At 38.4% G+C, this 21,653-nt stretch overlaps 1 protein-coding gene and 1 pseudogene across 1 annotated transcript; both read left to right on the plus strand.

The window, feature by feature from the left end:
* Positions 1-13,068: 13,068 nt before the first annotated feature.
* LOC133648052 (protocadherin gamma-A7-like) lies at positions 13,069-15,465 on the plus strand (annotated as a pseudogene).
* Positions 15,466-19,232: 3,767 nt separating this feature from the next.
* LOC133648053 (protocadherin alpha-3-like) lies at positions 19,233-21,653 on the plus strand. The gene has a single exon (XM_062043833.1). It carries the CDS (start codon positions 19,233-19,235, stop codon positions 21,651-21,653), a length of 2,421 nt encoding a protein of 806 aa, XP_061899817.1.

Below are 21,653 nucleotides of genomic sequence, written 5' to 3' on the forward strand. Positions count from 1 at the left end.
CGAACCCTTCTTTAGTGAAAAATAGAATAAAAAAAATTCAAATTCAAGACAAAGTTACATGTTTTTGGTAACACTTTAGTATGGAGAACATATTCTAAGTAACAAAGACTTAATTTAGAGTTATTTGGTTAGGGTTTGGGTTAGAGCAGGAGTCTCCAACACGGTGCCCGCGGGCACCAGGTAGCCCGTAAGGACCAGATGAGTAGCCCGCTGGCCTGTTCTAAAAATAGCTCAAATAGCAGCACTTACCAGTGAGCTGCCTCTATTTTTTAAATGTTATTTATTTACTAGCAAGCTGGTCTCGCTTTGCCCGACATTTTTAATTCTAAGAGAGACAAAACTCAAATAGAATTTGAAAATCCAAGAAAATATTTTAAAGACTTGGTCTTCACTTGTTTAAATAAATGCATTAATTGTTTTACTTTGCTTCTTATAACTTTCAGAAAGACAAATTTAGAGAAAAAATACAACCTTAAAAATGATTTTAGGATTTTTAAACACATATACCTTTTTACCTTTAAATTCCTTCCTCTTCTTTCCTGACAATTTAAATCAATGTTCAAGTAAATGTATTTGTTTTATTGTAAAGAATAATAAATACATTTTAATTTAATTCTTCATTTTAGCTTCTGTTTTTTCGACGAAGAATATTTGTGAATTATTTCTTCAAACTTATTATGATTAAAATTCAAAATAATTATTCTGGCAAATCTAGAAAATCTGTAGAATCAAATTTAAATCTTATTTCAAAGTCTTTTGAATTTCTTTTAAAAATTTTGTTCTGGAAAATCTAGAAGAAATAATGGTTTGTGTTTGTTAGAAATATAGCTTGGTCCAATTTGTTATATATACTAACAAAGTGCAGATTGGATTTTAACCTATTTAAAACATGTCATCAAAATTCTAAAATGAATCTTAATCAGGAAAAAATACTAATGATGTTCCAGAAATTATTTTTTTAATTTTTTTAAAAAGATTCAAATTAGCTAGTTTTTCTCTTCTTTTTTTTCGGTTGAATTTTGAATTTTGAAGAGTCAAAATTGAAGATTAACTATGTTTCAAAATTTAATTGTCATTTTTTTATTTTAAACCGTTCAATTAAGTGTAAATATCATTAATTATTAATAATAACATAGAGTTGAAGGTAAATTGAGCAAATTGGCTATTTCTGGCAATTTATTTAAATGTGTATCAAACTGGTAGCCCTTCGCATTAACCAGTATCCAAGAAGTAGCTCTTGGTTTCAAAAAGGTTGGTGACCCCTGGGTTAGAGGGTTAGGGCCAGGGTTAGGGTTTTAATAAGGCCATGCCGAATAAGGCATTAATAAGTACTTAATAATGACTAGTTAAGAGCCAATATGTAACTAATTTGCATGTTAATAAGCAACTAATTAATGGTGAATATGTTCCCCATACTAAAGTGTTACCATGTTTTATTACTGGTGCACAAAATGAAGCGTGCATGAACATCACCTTGTTCAAACAACAAAACCAACACAGTGCATAAACCCACAACAAATTACACACCTGCAAATCAGTCTGACTTCTGCTGTTGCCGTATCCGTAATACGCCGATGGGGAGAAGTTTTTATTTACACGATGAGTCGGGTGTGTCTTGACCTCCGCCGAACCCCTGAGGCCGACTAACCGAACCCCTAGGGTTCCATCGAACCCAGGTTAAGAACCACTGGACTAAGATAAGCCTGTTCACATGAATTCAGTAGGATTATGTACAACAATAAGTCACTGCAATTAGCAGGCAACTGCACTTGAAACGTATTTTCAAAGTTCCAACTGCCTGGAAACGGTGGCCAGATGTATAAAGTGTTGCACATGGAAATTAGTCCACTAATTGTAAAGCAGTGCTGGACTTTTCCATGGCCAAGTATTTCACGTGAACAAGTACCGCAATTTCCGGACTATAAGCCGCACCTGACTATAAGCCGCACCAGCTAAATTTAGGGGAAAATACAGATCGCTCAATATATAAGCCGCACCCGACTATAAGCCGCACCAGCTAAATTTAGGGGAAAATACAGATTGCTCCATATATAAGCCGCACCCGACTATAAGCCGCAGGGTTTTGATGTGTAATTAGCGTAGTATATAGGGGTTCCTGCTACCACGGAGGGGATTGTCGGGACAGAGATGACTGTTTGGGAACGCAAAGCGTCCCATTTATTAACAATAAATCTTTCAATCATTCAATCAAACTTTCACATCTTTGACATGGCGAACAGCATTCGTGCAGAGTACAAATAATACAACGGTGCAAAGTAATACAAAGTGCTCGCCTGTACGTTATCAAAATAACCAGCCTACCGGTATATGAAAAGTCAGTCTCTAATCATTGTGTCATCGTCTTCCTCCTGCGTACTAAAACCACCGAAATCCTCTTCGTCGGTGTCGGAGAAGAACAGGCCGTTGTATAAGCCGCACCCTTGTATAAGCCGCAGGGACCAGAACGAGGGGAAAAAGTAGCGGCTTATAGTCCGGAAATTACGGTACATCAAATACAAACAAGTGGGGCCTGTAGTTATTATGCACCTGCCATTCATTGTTTGCATGCAATAACCATATACAGTAAGTTTTATTTTACAGTACGTATTGTATTGTTAATGTTTGTAGCAATATACAAGAGGGACCAACAGTATAACAAGTGTTTGTTTGCAAACTACAATCACCGCAATGCGTGAGCTTGAAAGTTAAGAAGAAACTAAAGTGTGTAGATATGACAAACACGTTGTTTATTTTTTTGTTTCATTTAAGAAGCCAATCTGTGGATGTTCTTTAATATCGACCATGTCTGATGTTGTGCCACTCAGTTAAGTTCTCAATGTTTTGCAACACTGGAATGTTGTGCATTTTTAATCGAACTGAAGCGGTTGTCATGCGTATTTCTGAGTTGTGTATACCTGCAATGCAACATGAATACAGTTATTTTGTTGTTGTTGTTAAGATGCATGGAAAGCGATGTTTTTCACTTTCTTATTCAACATCAACGTACAGCGTCAAGAAACGAAGCAATTCAAAACTGCTTGTAATTTCAGTATAATATGACTGCATTTGAGGAAGCATCGTAATGTTGTTTTAACCCTTGTGTAATGTTCTTATAGTTCTTACTCGACCAGCGTTTGTGGCTCTGATGGACCCGTTGCATTTTGTGGCTTTTAATGCCTCACAATCAAACACTTTTATGTTAAAATACTGAACAGATGTTTACCTTATCCCAATAAACATCTGTTCAGTATTCTAACATAAAAGTGTTTGATTGTGAGGCTGCAAAGCAAACAAAAACAGAATGCTGGACGACAGCAAAGACCTACACAGCGTGGAGCAGACGGCGTCCACAAAGTACATCTGTACAGGACGTGACAATCAACAGTGTCCCCACATAGAAGGATAACAGATGTTTACCTTATCCCAATAAACATCTGTTCAGTATTTTAACATAAAAGTCTTTGATTGTGAGGCATTAAAAGCCACAAAATGCAACGGGTCCATCAGACCCACAAACGCTGGCTGAGTAACAACAATTTGAACGTTGCACGGAAAATTTCTCTGCCCGTTTCTGCATCCCACAGGGATTCTTCTTCTGTGTTTCTGCACCTGCGGTTCCCACACAAGGTTGCAACATTGTTTGTCAACACTGACTGCTCTCATTTTCTCGCACATTTGACCCTCTGATGTTCTGTGTACCTACACCAGGAGTCTCCAACGCGGTGCCCGCGGGCACCAGGTAGCCCGTAAGGACCAGATGAGTAGCCCGCTGGCCTATTCAAAAATAGCTCAAATAGCAGCACTTACCAGTGAGCTGCCTCTATTTTTAAAATTGTATTTATTTACTAGCAAGCTGGTCTCGCTTTGCCCGACATTTTTTAATTCTAAGAGAGACAAAACTCAAATAGAATTTGGAAATCCAAGAAAATATTTTAAAGACTTGGTCTTCACTTGTTTAAATAAATTCATTAATTTTTTTACTTTGCTTCTTAGAACTTTCAGAAAGACAATTTTAGAGAAAGAAATACAACGTTAAAAATTATTTTAGGATTTTTAAACACATTTACCTTTTTACCTTATAAATTCCTTCTTCTTCAATTTAAATCAATGTTCAAGTAAAAATTTTTTTTTTATTGTAAAGAATAATAAATACATTTTAATTTAATTCTACATTTTAGCTTCTGTTTTTTCGACAAAGAATATTTGTGAAATATTTATTCAAACGTATTATGGTTAAAAAATTTTTTTAAAAATTCTGTAAAATCTACAAAATCTGTAGAATCAAATGTAAATCTTATTTCAAAGTATTTTGAATTTCTTTTAAAAAATTTGTTCTGGAAAATTTAGAAGAAATACTGATTTGTCTTTGTTAGAAATATAGCTTGGTCCAATTTGTTATATATTCTAACAAAGTGCAGATTGGATTTTAACCTATTTAAAACATGTCATCAAAATTCTAAAATTAATCTTAATCAGGAAAAATTACTAATGATGTTCCACAAATTATTTTTTTTTATTTTTTCAAAAAGATTCGAATTAGCTAGTTTTTCTCTTCTTTTTTTTCGGTTGAATTTTGAATTTTAAAGAGTCGAAATTGAAGATAAACTATGTTTCAAAATTGAATTGTCATTTTTTTCGTGTTTTCTCTTCTTTTAAACCGTTCAATTAAGTGTAAAATATCATTAATTATTAATAATAACATAGAGTTTAAAGGTAAATTGAGCAAATTGGCTATTTCTGGCAATTTATTTAAGTGTGTATCAAACTGGTAGCCCTTCGCATTAATCAGTGCCCAAGAAGTAGCTCTTGCTTTCAAAAAGGTCGGTGACCCCTGACCTCCACTCTGTCCTCCTCCTGTCTAGGCCTGCTGTGTGTGTGTGGTACACAGAACATCAATTTCCACATTTCTATTAGCCCCGGGTCCAGTGGACCCGGACATCTTATATGTAATATAAATGTGTAGGGGGGGTGTATGGTGTGTGGTCATTAAATATGTATTCTGATATATGTTCTTCACAGAAAAAGAGCCAAAGTCAGTGAGTCTCAGCTTGAAAAATTAATTAATTGTATCATTTTTCTTTTAATGGAAAATGACAACGGGTCCCACAGACCCGGACACCACACAAGGGTTAAATATGTTGAACTACACCGAAAAACTGGATTTGACCTTCTGAGTGCCACTGAACTGCCGTGCCATCACATGAGCTCAATCAAACAAGCTTCAAAACAGCATATAAAGTGTTATGCATATCGATATCGTGCACAGCTGTCATGACATGTTCAAAGTTGCAATGTTTTACAGGCAAGAAGTCCATTTGTACAGCGGCGCTTTGACGGTGAATCATATATTTGTGTGCGCGTGTGTGTGTGTAACGTGAGCTTATTGTATGACTGAATAAAAACAATGTGACCAAAACTATGTTGTAATACATCAGGGGATTTTGAGGAGGTTCATATATGTAATATTGTGATTCTGTGGTGATTTACTCACCACCTATTCAATGTTTTTTTGGTTTGCATCAGGGGTGTCCAAAGTGGGGGCCATTTTGGGCCCGCAGCTAATTGCTTACCGGCCCGCCACACATTCTGGAAATGCTATTGCAAAAATGTTTTAAAAACATTTTAAAAAAGTGGAATGAGGTGAAATCTAAAGAGAAAAAGTGGCAATGTTGACACAAAAGCTGTTTTTTTTCTTTTCCTTTGTCTTTCTTCAGTTTTCTTTTTTTTTGCCATTGCTCAAAAAAAATAAAAAAAGACAAAAAAATTTATGTTAGAATGAATTATTTTCAAGGCTCCAATTTCTTCAAAAATGTCACTTTAAAATGTTTTATGTGGAAAAAATATTGCATATATTGTGTGGTTGCCATATAAAAACACCGTTTTGTTTGACAAAAGAGCATAAAACTAAATAATAGTTCAAACGTAAAATGGACAAATATATCTGAAGTTGATCTCGTAACTTAAGTGTTGAAAGTTAACAAAAAAAAAAAAACTAATAAAAATGTTTCTTTGTACCTTTTTGATCCCAAATATATTTAATGGGATTTTATTTATCTTTACACTTCAAAATTATTTATTATTTATCTTTACACTTCAAAATTAATAATGAATTAAAATCAATGGTGTCCTGCATTATTGATCCTTTATGGCTCTAATTACTAAAAACTGCATATTTCAGTTTTACTATAAAAAAACTTTTTTTTGTTTTTTTTTTGCCATTGCTCAAAAAAAAAAAAAAAAAAAGACAAAAAAATTAATGTTAGAATGAATTATTTTCGAGGCTCCAATTACTTCAAAAATGTCACTTTAAAATGTTTTATGTGAAAAAAATATTGCATATATTGTGTGGTTGCCATATAAAACACAGTTTTGTTTGACAAAAGAGCATAAAACAAAATAATAGTTCAAACGTAAAATGGACAAATATATCTGAAGTTGATCTCGTAACTTAAGTGTTGAAAGTTAACAAAAAAAAAACAACTAATAAAAATGTTTCTTTGTACCTTTTTGATCCCAAATATATTTAATGGGATTTTATTTATCTTTACACTTCAAAATTAATAATGAATTAAAATCAATGGTGTCCTGCATTATTGATCTTTTATGGCTCTAATTACTAAAAACTGCATATTTCAGTTTTACTATAAAAAACAAGTTGTCTTTGACAAAAGAGGCATACAACTTTTTTTTTTTTTTTTTTTTTTGCCATTGCTCAAAAAAAAAAAAAAAAAAAAAAAAAATAATGTTAGAATGAATTATTTTCGAGGCTCCAATTACTTAAAAAATGTCACTTTAAAATGTTTTATGTGGAAAAAATATTGCATATATTGTGTGGTTGCCATATAAAAACAACGTTTTGTTTGACAAAAGAGCATAAAACTAAATAATAGTTCAAACGTAAAATGGACAAATATATCTGAAGTTGATCTCGTAACTTAAGTGTTGAAAGTTAAAAACAAAACAAAAAAAAATAAAATAAAAATGTATCACTTTGAGTGGGGTACCTTTTTGATCCCAAATATATTTGATGGGATTTTATTTATCTTTACACTTCAAAATTATTTATTATTTATCTTTACACTTCAAAATTAATAATGAATTAAAATCAATGGTGTCCTGCATTATTGATCTTTTATGGCTCTAATTACTAAAAACTGCATATTTCAGTTTTACTATAAAAAAACAAGTTGTCTTTGACAAAAGAGGCATACAACTAGGGATGTCCGATAATGGCTTTTTGCCGATATCCGATATTCCGATATTGTCCAACTCTTTAATTACCGATACCGATATCAACCGATATATGCAGTCGTGGAATTAACACATTATTATGCCTAATTTGGACAACCATGTATGGTGAAGATAAGGTACTTTTTAAAAAAAATAATAAAATAAGATAACTAAATTAAAAACATTTTCTTGAATAAAAAAGAAAGTAAAACAATATAAAAACAGTTACATAGAAACTAGTAATTAATGAAAATGAGTAAAATTAACTGTTAAAGGTTAGTATTATTAGTGGAGCAGCAGCACGCACAATCATGTGTGCTTACGGACTGTATCCCTTGCAGACTGTATTGATATATATTGATATATAATGTAGGAACCAGAATATTAATAACAGAAAGAAATGGGGGGAGGGAGGTTTTTTGGGTTGGTGCACTAATTGTAAGTGTATCTTGTGTTTTTTATGTTGATTTAATAAAAAAAAACAAAAAAAAAAAAAAAAAAAAAAAACGATACAGATAATAAAAAACGATACCGATAATTTCCGATATTACATTTTAACGCATTTATCACATCCCTACATACAACCTTTTTTTTTTTTTTTTTTTTTTTTTTTTACTTCATATCAACCTGAAGTTCATATAGAGATTTACTGTAAGCGTTAAAATAAAAAATATATAATTTGACTTATTATTAACATTTTAATGACTGAGAGCCTTTATGGTCCCCGGGAGCCCTAAAGGTAAAAAAAAACACCCAAAAAATCCATACATTTTGTTATGGTTTGAAAATGAAAAATATCAAAATTGCTTTAATTTTTCCATGTGCGGCCCTCAGTGGAAAAAGTTTGGACACCCCTGGTTTACATCATACACAGTAACGCTTGACCATGCAGCGAAACCAGCCAATCAAGATGGAAGTGCTGAGTGTGGCTCTGTTGTGCACATTTGTCCCCAGGGAGGTGAGCTCATGAGCGAGGCCACATTCAAGACCCGGGTGCTGGTTTGTTGCTGTATTAAAAATGCATGCGCGTTAATTCAAACGCACAATTCTTACATTTATCTGCAACTCTGGTCCAGTGACCTTCTACCACACAACACAGCACACGTCACTTTACATTGCATCTAAAGAATAAAAAACAACACTATAGTGCCACACAACTCCACGCAATGTTTGACAAAACAATAATATGGAATGTTATTTATAGTGAAAGTGTGAATATGAAACAATTCTGCGCACCAGGACATGTGAGCGCGAGACTCCACAGCATCCCTCCCCCATTCGCCATCCTGCCGGAAGAAGCTGCGTTGCCATGACGACGGAGCCGTCTGTCCCCCCCTCTCCCGGTTGCCATGGTACGGCCTGTTCCAATTGGTGCAGTGTAGGGGGGAGGTGGGGAGGGGGGTGTTTGGTTGCGACATGCGGCAAAGAGCGCGCATGCGCAGCATATGTTTGGCCTGCATTCCGGAGATATGACGTGATCACGGAGAAGGGTGTGACGAAATGGAGGTTTAATGATGAAATATAACGTTTTTCTTTAATCCTAACATTTTGTGGCTAATTTATTAAACTAAATCAGTATTTCCTCCGCGTTCTGTTCGGATTTGATCACGGCTGCACATACCACTTTTATCCACGAGAGGTCCCTGTTGTACTTTGGGCCGTGGGAGGCTGGAAAGGAGCACGCACACACACAATCACTGCTAACTTCATTGGTACACTTACACTATTATAAGATGAAACGTATTATTGGTATTAACAACATTTTTAAAACATTGGAATATCATTTTTAATGACATTGTTTAAGAGGTGTTATTCTAACAACACAGCATGTTTAGTATGGTGCAGCTCGAGAAGTCTAACTACACGCATCTTTAATAATTGTCTATACTTCCATGTTTAACTACACAATTGGCTACACATATATGTCAGTGTGATGAAGTACAGCACTATATATTAAACTCACAATAATAAACTTGACATGGAAGCAGGTTCTATATGAATTCATGTTTCACCACAAAAAAATACAAACTATTTTGTTTATGTGATTATGGATATTTCTCATTGCCGAGAACTCAAACCACTCATACACGTTTTTGTGTGTCTGTGTGTCATATAAAATACAAAAGTCAACTCTCAAATTTTTAAATAAATCATGTCACACTTTGAACTGGACACCAAATCTGTTATCTGTTTCTTTGTCAGTTAGTGAAGACCAAGTCTTTAAAATATTTTCTTGGATTTTCAAATTCTATTTGAGTTTTGTCTCTCTTAGAATTAAAAATGTCGAGCAAAGCGAGACCAGCTTGCTAGTAAATAAATACAATTTAAAAAATAGAGGCAGCTCACTGGTAAGTGCTGCTATTTGAGCTATTTTTAGAACAGGCAAGCGGGCTACTCAACTGGTCCTTACGGGCTACCTGGTGCCCGTTGGTGACCCCTGTCCTAGAGACTGTAGAGAGTGAACTCCACATACTAAAGCAATGGTTTGATGCCAAAAAACTATCAATCAACCTAAATAAAACAAAATATATAATTTTTGGAAATAGGAAAAACAACATACAGTGTCATATAAGAATTGATGATATGGAGATAGAAAGGGTGTATTCAACAACATTTTTGGGAATCTATATAGATGATAAATTAAATTGGAAACTGTACATAAATACACTTAAGACAAAGATGGCAAAAATTATTGCTACGTTACATAAAATCAAAAACTCTGCAAATCAAAAGGCTCTTATATAATGTTGTATAATTATTTCGTACTCCCATGTCTTAATTATTGTGTTGAAATCTGGGGTAACAATTACAAATCAAACATCAACTCTATTTTCCTACTTCAAAAGAAAGCGATTAAACTTGTAAATTATGCAGATTATCATGACCATACCAATGCTTTGTTTATTAAATTAGAAACATTAAAACTGAACGATCTTGTTGACCTCAACACTGCTATTGTGACGTACAAAGCTCATAACCACATGCTGCCTGGGTGTCTACAGGAGAGGTTCAAACCCAGAGAGAATCCCTATGACCTCGGAGGTTCAGCTGTATTTCAGAAAGTAAACATAAGAACAAGCTTAAAGGCCTACTGAAATGACATTTTATTATTTAAACGGGGATAGCAGATCCATTCTATGTGTCATACTTGATCATTTCGCAATATTGCCATATTTTTGCTGAAAGGATTTAGTAGAGAACAACGACGATAAAGTTTGCAACTTTTGGTCTCTGATAAAAAAAAGCCTTGCTCCTACCGGAAGTAGCGTGACGACACCGGAAGAAGGACTGCTCATATTTTCCTATTGTTTACACCAGCAGCGAGAGAGATTCGGACCGAGAAAGCGACGATTACCCCATTAATTTGAGCGAGGATGAAAGATTTGTGGATGAGGAACGTGAAAGTGAAGGACTAGTGTGCAGTGCAGAACGTATCTTTTTTCGCTCTGACCGTAACTTAGGTACAAGCTGGTTCATTGGATTCCACACTCTCTCCTTTTTCTATTGTGGATCACGGATTTGTATTTTAAACCACCTGGGATACTATATCCTCTTGAAAATGAGAGTCGAGAACGCGAAATGGACATTCACAGTGACTTTTATCTCCAAGACAATACATCGGTGAAGCTCTTTAGCTACACAGCTAACGTGATAGCATCGGGCTTTACTGCATGTAGAAACAAAACAAATAAGTCCCTGACTGGAAGGATAGACAGAAGATCAACAATACTACCAAACTCTGGACATGTAACTACACGGTTAATGCTTTCCAGCTTGGCGAAGCCTAGCAATGCTGTTGCTAACGACGCCATTGAAGCTAACTTAGCTACGGAACCTCGACAGAGCTATGCTAAAAACATAAGCTCTGCACCTACGCCAGCTCTCATCTGCTCATCACGACCCGTGCTCACCCGATCACCGATGCGGTTGGCGGCCCGGAGACGGAGGAAGTCAAGGTGAGGTCGTTCGGCTAGCGCGTCTGCTATCCTCAAAGTACTCCTGGTTGTGTTGCTGTAGTCCGCCGCTAATACACCGATCGCACCTACAGCTTTCTTCTTTGCAGTCTCCATTGTTCATTAAACAAATTGCAAAAGATTCACCAACACAGATGTCCAGAATACTGTGGAATTTTGGGATGAAAACAGAGCTTTTTTGTATTGGATTCAGTGGGTCCGAATACTTCCGTATCAACCGTTGACGTCACGCGCATACGTCATCATATCTAGACGTTTTCAACCGGAAGCGTGGCGGGAAATTTAAAATGTCACTTTATAAGTTAACCCGGCCGTATTGGCATGTGTTACAATGTTAAGATTTCATCATTGATATATAAACTATCAGACTGCGTGGTCGCTAGTAGTGGCTTTCAGTAGGCCTTTAAAACGTAGATGTGTTTCTGTCAGGGGGGTTCAACTGTGGAACAGCTTGGATGATTCCTTAAAATATTCCAGTTCCATTCACACATTTAAAAAAAAACTTTAAGACCAATGTCTTGAAAAAATATATCACTCTTGAATCAACACAGTAGTTAATACTATGATCAATGTTAATTACAAACTAAATGTGGGATATAAATAATAATAGAAGTATAATTGTTTGTATTTAGTATATTATTGGTGCAAAGGTTTAACACGTGTACAAGGATATTTCACATGCCTTTACTGTGTATATAATTGAACAGTGTTTATGTTGTGTACAATATGTTGTGAAAAGGAAATGTCATAATTTTTGGGAGCTCATCTTGTATTTGACATTGTTTATAGGGTTAGTGTTCAACTTCAGCCTAAACCCTTTCGGTCTGCAACATTTTCAATTTATGAATGTACAACCGTTTGTTTAGGTAAAACTGTTTGTTTATTTTGTTGACCATTGACCGAAGAAATAATAAATTAACTAACTAACTAACTAACTAACAAACTAATAATCCTTGAACAAAGTAACAGTGAAGCTCAATGTATTAATCGCTGAATGGAGAACTGGGGGTGGGATTAAAAATATATATCTTCTTCTCACTCCCTTTCAGGCAAAACTGGATCATCATGCTTACATACTGTACATTACCTTTTGCATTATATTAATTTATATTATTATGTGTTGTCTACCTTGTACTTTTTTTGTGTCATTGCCTGAAATAAATGAATAAATGAAAACAAATGAATAATGTCACTAGTAACCGACATACTTTTCCATCTAAGAGGCAGGGCCCACCGTGGATTTCTTCAATATCACAACAAATTATCTGGAACACATTTTTAAGTAGATGTTTATAAAGAATAAGCACATACAATATTTATAAATTGACTTATACTTAGTTCAATACGGAGCAACACTCTGGCTGAGGACTTATTGTATTTAATGTCCTTACTTTTTTCAGTGGACTCGGCTAATAAATATTCACATGTACACACATGTATTCACTGTTAAATTAGTAACATGTATTTTACCAATGCGAAACCAAAGGCTACTATTAGTTTGAATAATTACTAATGTTTTTTTATTTTACAAATTATAGCCTAAAGTTTGGAAATTTGAAACGGCTCCATGTGGTTTTATATGTTTAAATCTCAGTTCAACATATTCAGGTCATTGCAGTATCAAGTTATTGACAGTAGGTGGCGCTGCTAGACTATATAATGAAAATGGGTGCGAGGTAGGCATCATTTGCCCCCTAAGAGATTCACTTGCAATCAAAAGAGGTGGACGAGCAGACGTCAACGGCTTCATTCTTTCACCAAAATGCTCCGTCTCGTGGATTTTTATTTTCTATTCAACAGGAAATATTAACTCTATTCTTTGTAGATTTCATGTCCGTCGTTTGAAATCTCCCTAACATTGAAAATGTGTGGCATGAGAGCACACTGGCTGGAGACGTGGTTTTCTTTATGTCTGCCATTGCTGATCGTTCTTCATCCTGAAGAAATCGCCGCTCAAATACGATATTCCGTTCAGGAGGAAGTAAAAGCGGGCACTGCGGTTGGAAACCTGGCCAAGGACCTCGGACTGGATGTCGGGAGGCTGCTGGACAGAAATCTCCGTGTGGTGTCGGGAACAAAGCAGGACCAGTTTCAGGTAAATCCGAGGGATGGCGTTCTGTCTGTCCGGCAGAGATTAGACCGAGAGGAGCTGTGCAGGAACACCGTGCCGTGCATCACCAACCTCAAAGTGGTTGTGGAAAACCCTCTGGAGATGCATCAAGTCCTGGTGGAGGTACTCGATGTGAATGATAACCCCCCCAGATTCCTTGACGAGAACTGCACTTTGGAAGTGCTGGAATCCGCTATTGTTGGATATAAACTCCAACTGGAAGGCGCCCAGGATTTAGATGTTGGCTTGAATTCTATACAAACATATAGACTGAACCACAACCCTTTTTTCCACCTGGAAACGGAAGATTTCGGGGAGGACGGGAAGGTGCCGGTCCTTGTCTTACAGCGACCTTTGGATAGAGAAAACACTGCGCAACATCACTTGATTTTAACAGCTGTAGATGGGGGTAAACCACCAAAAACAGGTACTACAAATATCACTGTTATTATATCTGATGTAAATGATAACCCGCCAGTGTGCGACAAACAGAAGTATTCCATTAGTGTGAGAGAGAATGCACCTTTAGGGACATATTTGCTGACGGTAAATGCATCCGACAGAGATGAGGGGCTGAACGGAGAGATTGAATATTCATTACGGAGCAAACTAAGAGGACTCTTAACAGTACCGTTCGACTTGAACAAAATAACTGGCGAACTAAAAGTTAAAGGAGGGTTAGATTTTGAGGAAAGACAAGTCTATGAGATGAAGGTCCTTGCAGCTGACAAAGGCGCGGTGTCACTTTCCACGCAATGCAACGTGGTGGTCCGCGTCCAGGACGTGAACGACAACCGACCAGAAATAGACATCACGTCGCTGTCTAGTCGCATACCAGAGGACGCCCCTCTTGGTACAGTGGTGGCGCTAGTGGGGGTTAATGATCTGGACTCAGGTGTGAATGGACAGGTGGTCTGCAGTGTGCCGGAGGACTTGCCGTTTGACCTCAAGTCATCCCCTGATGGACAATCATATTCTCTTGTCACTAAGGATTACTTGGATAAGGAAAAGATGCACCTGTATGATATCACAATAACTGCCAAGGATTTAGGGACGCCCCCTATGTCATCGATCAAGGTGGTACATGTAGACGTACTCGACGTGAATGACAATAGTCCTTTATTCACTGAAAGCCCTTATAGTTTTTATGTGCTGGAAAATAACAAAGCAGGAAAGTCTTTGTTTTCTGTGACCGCCAAAGACGCTGATGGGGAAGAAAATGCAGCCGTGACTTACTCACTCCGACAAAAAAGTCCGTCTGTGGCGTCATTTCTAAATATAAATGAGGTCACTGGGATCATTTCCGCACTAAAAAGTTTTGACTTTGAGACGCTGAAAAGTTTCCAGTTCCAAGTCGTGGCCACGGACGGTGGAAGTCCTCCACTGAGCAGCAACGTGACAGTGAAGGTGTTCATTCTGGACCAGAACGACAACGCTCCAGTCATCCTGTATCCAGTCAGCTCCAACGGTTCTGCTGAAGGTGTGGAGGAGATTCCCCGCAATATGAAAGCAGGAGACTTGGTGACTAAAGTCCGAGCCTATGATGCTGATATAGGATATAACGGCTGGTTACTGTTTTCACTGCAGCAAGTCACTGACCACAGTCTCTTTACTTTGGACCGCTATACGGGCCAGATCAGAACACTTCGCTCATTGACAGAGACGGACGAGGCTGAGCATGGACTGCTCATACTGGTCAAAGACAATGGCAACGTTTCCCTGTCAGCAACAGCTACTGTGACTGTCAAACTTGTGGAGCCCAAAGAGGCTTTTGCAGCTTCTGATGTCAAACGTGCAGCAGCAAAAGTGGACGAGGAGGACGACAATGTGACTTTTTATCTCATCCTCACTTTGGGCTCGGTCTCGCTGCTTTTTGTCATCAGCATCATCGTGCTGATCGCCATGCAGTGCTCCAAATCCACAGAGTACACTTCCAAATATCTCCAAGACGCTAATTATGATGGGACACTGTGTCACAGCATCCAGTACAGATCAGGAGACAAACGCTACATGCTAGTTGGACCCAGAATGAGTATAGGTTCTACTATAGTCCCGGGAAGCCACGCCAACACTCTGGTGCTCCCTGACAGGAGACACACTGCTTCTGGGGAGGTAAGACTTCATGTTTTTGTTTAAATCATGCATGTCTAAATACTGTAAGTGTGTGCCTTTTATTTTGTGAATACAACCACATGGTCAGTAGTTTGTTGCAAGTTTATTCAGACCAGGAATGAAGAGAACTTTCCCCCAGGATTGGGAAAAATAATTATTTTAGGAGTTAAGCTTTGAATACAGACTGAAAAATACATCTTGGTTATTCATGTTAACATTTGCAGTGCAAAGAGTGCAATATACACTCAAAAAACAACCCATAAGTGCACATTTTCTCAAATCCTTTGAAAAAATTGCTCTCTTGTATCTTCTTTATTGACATGTTTCAATAGTTTTGAAAATCTGTGCTATATGTTCAATCAATCAATCAATCAATGTTTATTTATATAGCCCTAAATCACAAAAGTCTCAAAGGGCTGCACAAGCCACAACGACATCCTCGGCACAGAGCCCACACAAGGGACGTCGATGTGAATGACTATGAGAAACCTTGGAGGGGACCGCATATGTGGGTAACCCCCCCTCTAAGTACAGTCCCTAGTGGATCCACATAACAGTGAGAGTCCAGTCCATAGTGGGACCAGCAGGAGACCATCCCGAGCGGAGACAGGTCAGTAGCGCAGAGACGTCCCCAACCGATGCACAGGCGAGCGGTCCACCCCGGGTCCCAACTCTGGACAGCCAGCATCTCATCCATGGTCACCGGAACCGGAATAACCCGGTGAGGGGGCAAAGGACAAAAGAAAAGGGCAGATCAACTGGTCTAAAAAAGGGGGGTCTGTTTAAAGGCTAGAGTATACAAATGAGTTTTAAGATGGGACTTAAATGCTTCTACTGAGGTAGCATCTCTAACTGTTACCGGGAGGGCATTCCAGAGTATTGAAGCCCGAATAGAAAACGCTCTATAGCCCGCAGACTTTTTTTTGGCTCTGGGAATCACTAATAAGCCGGAGTTCTTTGAACGCAGATTTCTTGCCGGGACATATGGTACAGCACAGTCAGCAAGATAGGATGGAGCTAGACCGTGTAGTATTTTATACGTAAGTAGTAAAACCTTAAAGTCACATCTTAAGTGCACAGGAAGCCAGTGCAGGTGAGCCAGTATAGGCGTAATATGATCAAACTTTCTTGTTCTCGTCAAGAGTCTAGCAGCTGCATTTTGTACCAACTGTAATCTTTTAGTGCTAGACATAGGGAGACCCAAAAATAATATGTTACAGTAATCGAGACGAGATGTAACGAACGCATGAATAATGATCTCAGCGTCGCTTGTGGACAAAATGAAACACATTTTAGCGATATTACGGAGATGAAAGAAAGCCGTTTTAGTAACACTCTTAATGTGTGACTCAAACGAGAGAGTTGGGTCGAAAATAATACCCAGATTCTTTACCGAGTCGGCTTGTGTAATTGTTTGGTTGTCAAATGTTAAGGTGGTATTATTAAATAGATGTCGGTGTTGAGCAGGACCGATAATCAGCATTTCCGTTTTCTTAGCGTTGAGTTGCAAAAAGTTAGCGGACATCCATTGTTTAATTTCATTAAGACACGCCTCCAGCTGACTACAATCCGGCGTGTTACATTTAATTTTCAGACATACCATGCTGAGTTGCCTATTACGCATGGCAACTTGATTCGCTATCCTTAGCGCTGAAGCCTATACTTCTTTGGGGAACAGTTTTGGTGGAAACTTAATGAAACGAGCGAGCAGCAGTGTTGCATTTTGTTTGGTTTTGTTGTTTGAACTTATTCATTTGTATACACATTTTTGGGCCCGATTTACTAAAGGTTTTCGTGTACGAAAACAGATGCAAACCTGAGAGCACACGCAAAGTTGATCTACTAAACGTGTGCACAGTGGATTGCGTCTGTTACCTTTGCAGAATAAGGAGTGCCTGCTATTTTGCATCTCTTTCTTCATTAATATGCACAATATATGCTGATCATCAAAGCTCCCACAACACTGGGAGGAGAAAATGCAAATATAATTATTTAGCATGTGCAATGTTATTTATCAATGCTCATCACTGTTTTGGTAGCACCATTTTTCGTTTTATTTAGCACTTGTCAGAAGGACATGCAAAGTGACGGTTCCAACACAAACGGCTGAAGGATCAGTGCGTCTGGCAACATTTTGGAAGGCCAGAAATAAATACAAATATTAGACATACCGTCTATTCAGCAATTTTCTTTTGTAATTTTATTCCTGCTGGATGACTTAAGGGTGTCACGACGGGGGGGTCGCAGCTTGCTGCGAGGTTTGTTCTCCCAGGATGCAAACGGACTATTCCGGACAAGGCGTGCAGGTAGGAACATATTTATTTCCCAAAACTCAAAATGGTACAAAAAAACAGAAAACAACCCGAAGGCAAGCGTGCCTATCGCACGCGGAAGCTAAGGCAACAACTTAGGACATGAAACTATAGACATGAACCTCACGAAACTGTGGCATGAAACAAACACGAAACTGTGGCATGAAATAACTAGCATTATCTCTGGCATAGAACAAACACGAAACTGTGGCATGAAACAACTAAGACTTACGTAGTCCAGGCATGAGGCAAACAACTAATGACACCAGGACGACTGACTGGCAAAGGCAGGCTTAAATAGTCCTCTGATTAGCAGCAGGTGCGCGTCCCGAACACCAGAGGAAGGTGAAAATCATAAGTAGCCATGGTAACTAAAACAAACTCAGGTGTCAAACAGGAACCAAAAGAGTCCAAAACCAACAGAACACAACAAAAACATGATCCGGACCACGGATCATGACAAAGGGACTGATTAAAACAAATGAGGATGATGCCTTTTGGTGCCTGATGCCCTTCATTTGTTTCTTATTTATTTAAGAAATATATTACTATAATATATCTCCAACATGAGAAAACTTATTTCATTGTGCATTTGTTTTGCATTTGAGTCATTCCAGACGGACACATGCACTGTTGATGCGATCCATGGCCTCGTGCTCAGAATTACGTGTCATTGTGCATATGTTTTGGTTGTCTTGATTGTGATTCAAAAATGTGTTAAAGGTTATAAATGTGTGCCGCCGGTACAGCACATCGTACACAGGTAGGAGCATGATAGCATTAATCTTCGTCTTCATGGTATAAACCCCGGATCCATGCAAAATCCTCATTTAAATAAGGCGGTCAGCCACTTTTCAATTGCTCATGCAGTGTTAGTAGAATAGATGCAACACGCCCACTAGTAGTGCAAACTATTTTATATTTGCACACGCTGTTGAGATCTTAGTGTGTTTTTATGAATTTTTGTTTTAAACTGGATCATTCAGTATGATACTATAGTCACAGACTGCTTGGAATAGCCATCAAATTACTGCTCTAATAGTAAAATAAAACATTTAATCAGTGCATCCACAGAAAACCAACATAAATTGCATTACAATGTATGGTAAAATGGTGTAGATTACACAAAAAAAATCAATAATTAGAAACAAACCTAACTCAAATCACACTACAACATGGAGAAAATAAACAGTTGTGCTTTGTAGGCCATTTAGAAATAACATGACCCTTCTGGTTGCTGGCCACTAGGTGTCAGTGTGGGCTTAGCAATGATGATGACAATGACCTACGCCGGTCCAACCCATCATCATGGATGGAATTATTTTGTCTCAGGACGTGCACGTCGTGTGCATCAAGTAGGAATGAACAGCGGTGAAAACCCAAAGGTGGAGTTTTTTTTTTCATCATTTTGATACAAATGATTTTCGAGAGGAGATAATTGGATCGATTGATTTGCATGAAAGGAGGTAATTTTTGCTGTTTTTACTTCCCACAATGGAGCACAGAGGACAAAGAAGCCGTGTGGGCTGCTGGTGGGTCGTCGTGATGGTCTTGTTTCTTGGGAGGAGGATTTGGGCTCAGCTTCGATATTCTGTTCCAGAAGAAGTGCAGGTGGGGACCGCAGTGGGAAATATTGCTAAGGATTTGGGACTGGACGTTCGCACTTTGGCCGAAAGACGGTTCCGTATTGTATCTGGTCCGAATAATGCATTACTACAGCTTAACCAGAACAATGGCGCTCTGTACGTGAAGAAACAGATAGACAGAGAGGAACTCTGTGAAGGGGCTAAAGTGTGTTTGATAAATCTGAAAATAGTTGTTGAAAACCCCCTGGAAATCCATTACGTTGCCGTGGAGATCACGGACGTCAATGATCACCCATCAAGCTTCCCAGAAGACAAGCAGAGGCTGGAAATAGCAGAACATATACCACCAGGTACCCGTTTTCAAATCCATTCTGCTCGAGATCCTGATGTTGGTGCAAACTCTGTACAATTTTATAAACTGAGCTCAGTGGATCTTTTTGACATTGAAGTGAGGGACAATGAAGAGGACAAGATACCGTTTTTAGTCTTGAAAAAACCTTTGGACAGGGAGCAGAAAACGGAGCACAATTTAGTCTTAACTGCACTGGATGGAGGCAGTCCTCCCAAATCTGGTAGTCTTAATTTAAGCATCATTGTGATTGATGCGAATGACAACAGGCCTGTGTTTAGTCAAGATGTTTACAGTGTCACACTTGAAGAAAATGCTCCTATTGGGACTCTTGTAGTGGGACTAAACGCCACAGATTTAGACGAAGGGTCTAACAGTGAAATAGAATATTCACTTGGGAAAACACAAAAGAAGAAAGTGCACGACAGATTTGAATTAGACAGCATTACTGGTGAGATCAGAGTGAAAGGACTGATTGACTTTGAGGATACTGAGATCTACAGGTTAGATGTACAAGCGTCAGATAAAGGCCAACCACCCTGGACATCTGAAGGTAGAGTTGTGATAAAAATAAAGGATGTGAATGACAACGAGCCAGACATGGAAGTGACGTCACTGCGTAACGTCGTCCCCGAAAATTCAAAGCCTGGCACTGTCATCTCTCTTATTAGCATCACAGACAGAGACTCTGGAGTGAACGGGAAAGTTATTTGTCGTATTTTAGGAGACGTTCCGTTTGATTTAACCCCGTCAATTGAGGAGAATATGTACTCTCTTGTCACTAAGGCTTTTTTGGACAGGGAGAGCGTGAACAATTATGACATCAAAATAACAGCCAATGACTGCGGCCAACCGTCACTCTCTACTATGATCCTATTAAATGTCCAAGTATCAGATATGAATGATAACAGACCGACATTCAGCCACGATCCGTATGAACTGTACTTAATAGAAAACAACACTCCAGGTGCGACAATATTATCTGTGAGTGCGGGTGATAGTGATCTAGAGGAAAATGCAGCGGTTACTTACCACATCGTGAGAGGGGATGGACAGCCAGGTGATATCACCTCATTACTCAACATTCATTCTGAAAATGGACAAATATCAGCGTTAAAAAGTTTTGACTTTGAGACGCTGAAAAGTTTCCAGTTCCAAGTGGTGGCCACAGACGGTGGAAGTCCTCCACTGAGCAGCAACGTGACAGTGAAGGTGTTCATTCTGGACCAGAACGACAACGCTCCAGTCATCCTGTATCCAGTCAGCTCCAACGGTTCTGCTGAAGGTGTGGAGGAGATTCCCCGCAATATGAAAGCAGGAGACTTGGTGACTAAAGTCCGAGCCTATGATGCTGATATAGGATATAACGGCTGGTTACTGTTTTCACTGCAGCAAGTCACTGACCACAGTCTCTTTACTTTGGACCGCTATACGGGCCAGATCAGAACACTTCGCTCATTGACAGAGACGGACGAGGCTGAGCATGGACTGCTCATACTGGTCAAAGACAATGGCAACGTTTCCCTGTCAGCAACAGCTACTGTGACTGTCAAACTTGTGGAGCCCAAAGAGGCTTTTGCAGCTTCTGATGTCAAACGTGCAGCAGCAAAAGTGGACGAGGAGGACGACAATGTGACTTTTTATCTCATCCTCACTTTGGGCTCGGTCTCGCTGCTTTTTGTCATCAGCATCATCGTGCTGATCGCCATGCAGTGCTCCAAATCCACAGAGTACACTTCCAAATATCTCCAAGACGCTAATTATGATGGGACACTGTGTCACAGCATCCAGTACAGATCAGGAGACAAACGCTACATGCTAGTTGGACCCAGAATGAGTATAGGTTCTACTATAGTCCCGGGCAGCCACGCCAACACTCTGGTGCTCCCTGACAGGAGACACACTTCTTCTGGGGAGGTAAGAAGCACATTTTCTTTGAATAATGATTGCTTACAACAAATTATCTGTGCACTTTTATGA

Source organism: Entelurus aequoreus, linkage group LG04 (genome assembly GCF_033978785.1).
Source record: "Entelurus aequoreus isolate RoL-2023_Sb linkage group LG04, RoL_Eaeq_v1.1, whole genome shotgun sequence".
NCBI lineage: Eukaryota > Metazoa > Chordata > Actinopteri > Syngnathiformes > Syngnathidae > Entelurus > Entelurus aequoreus.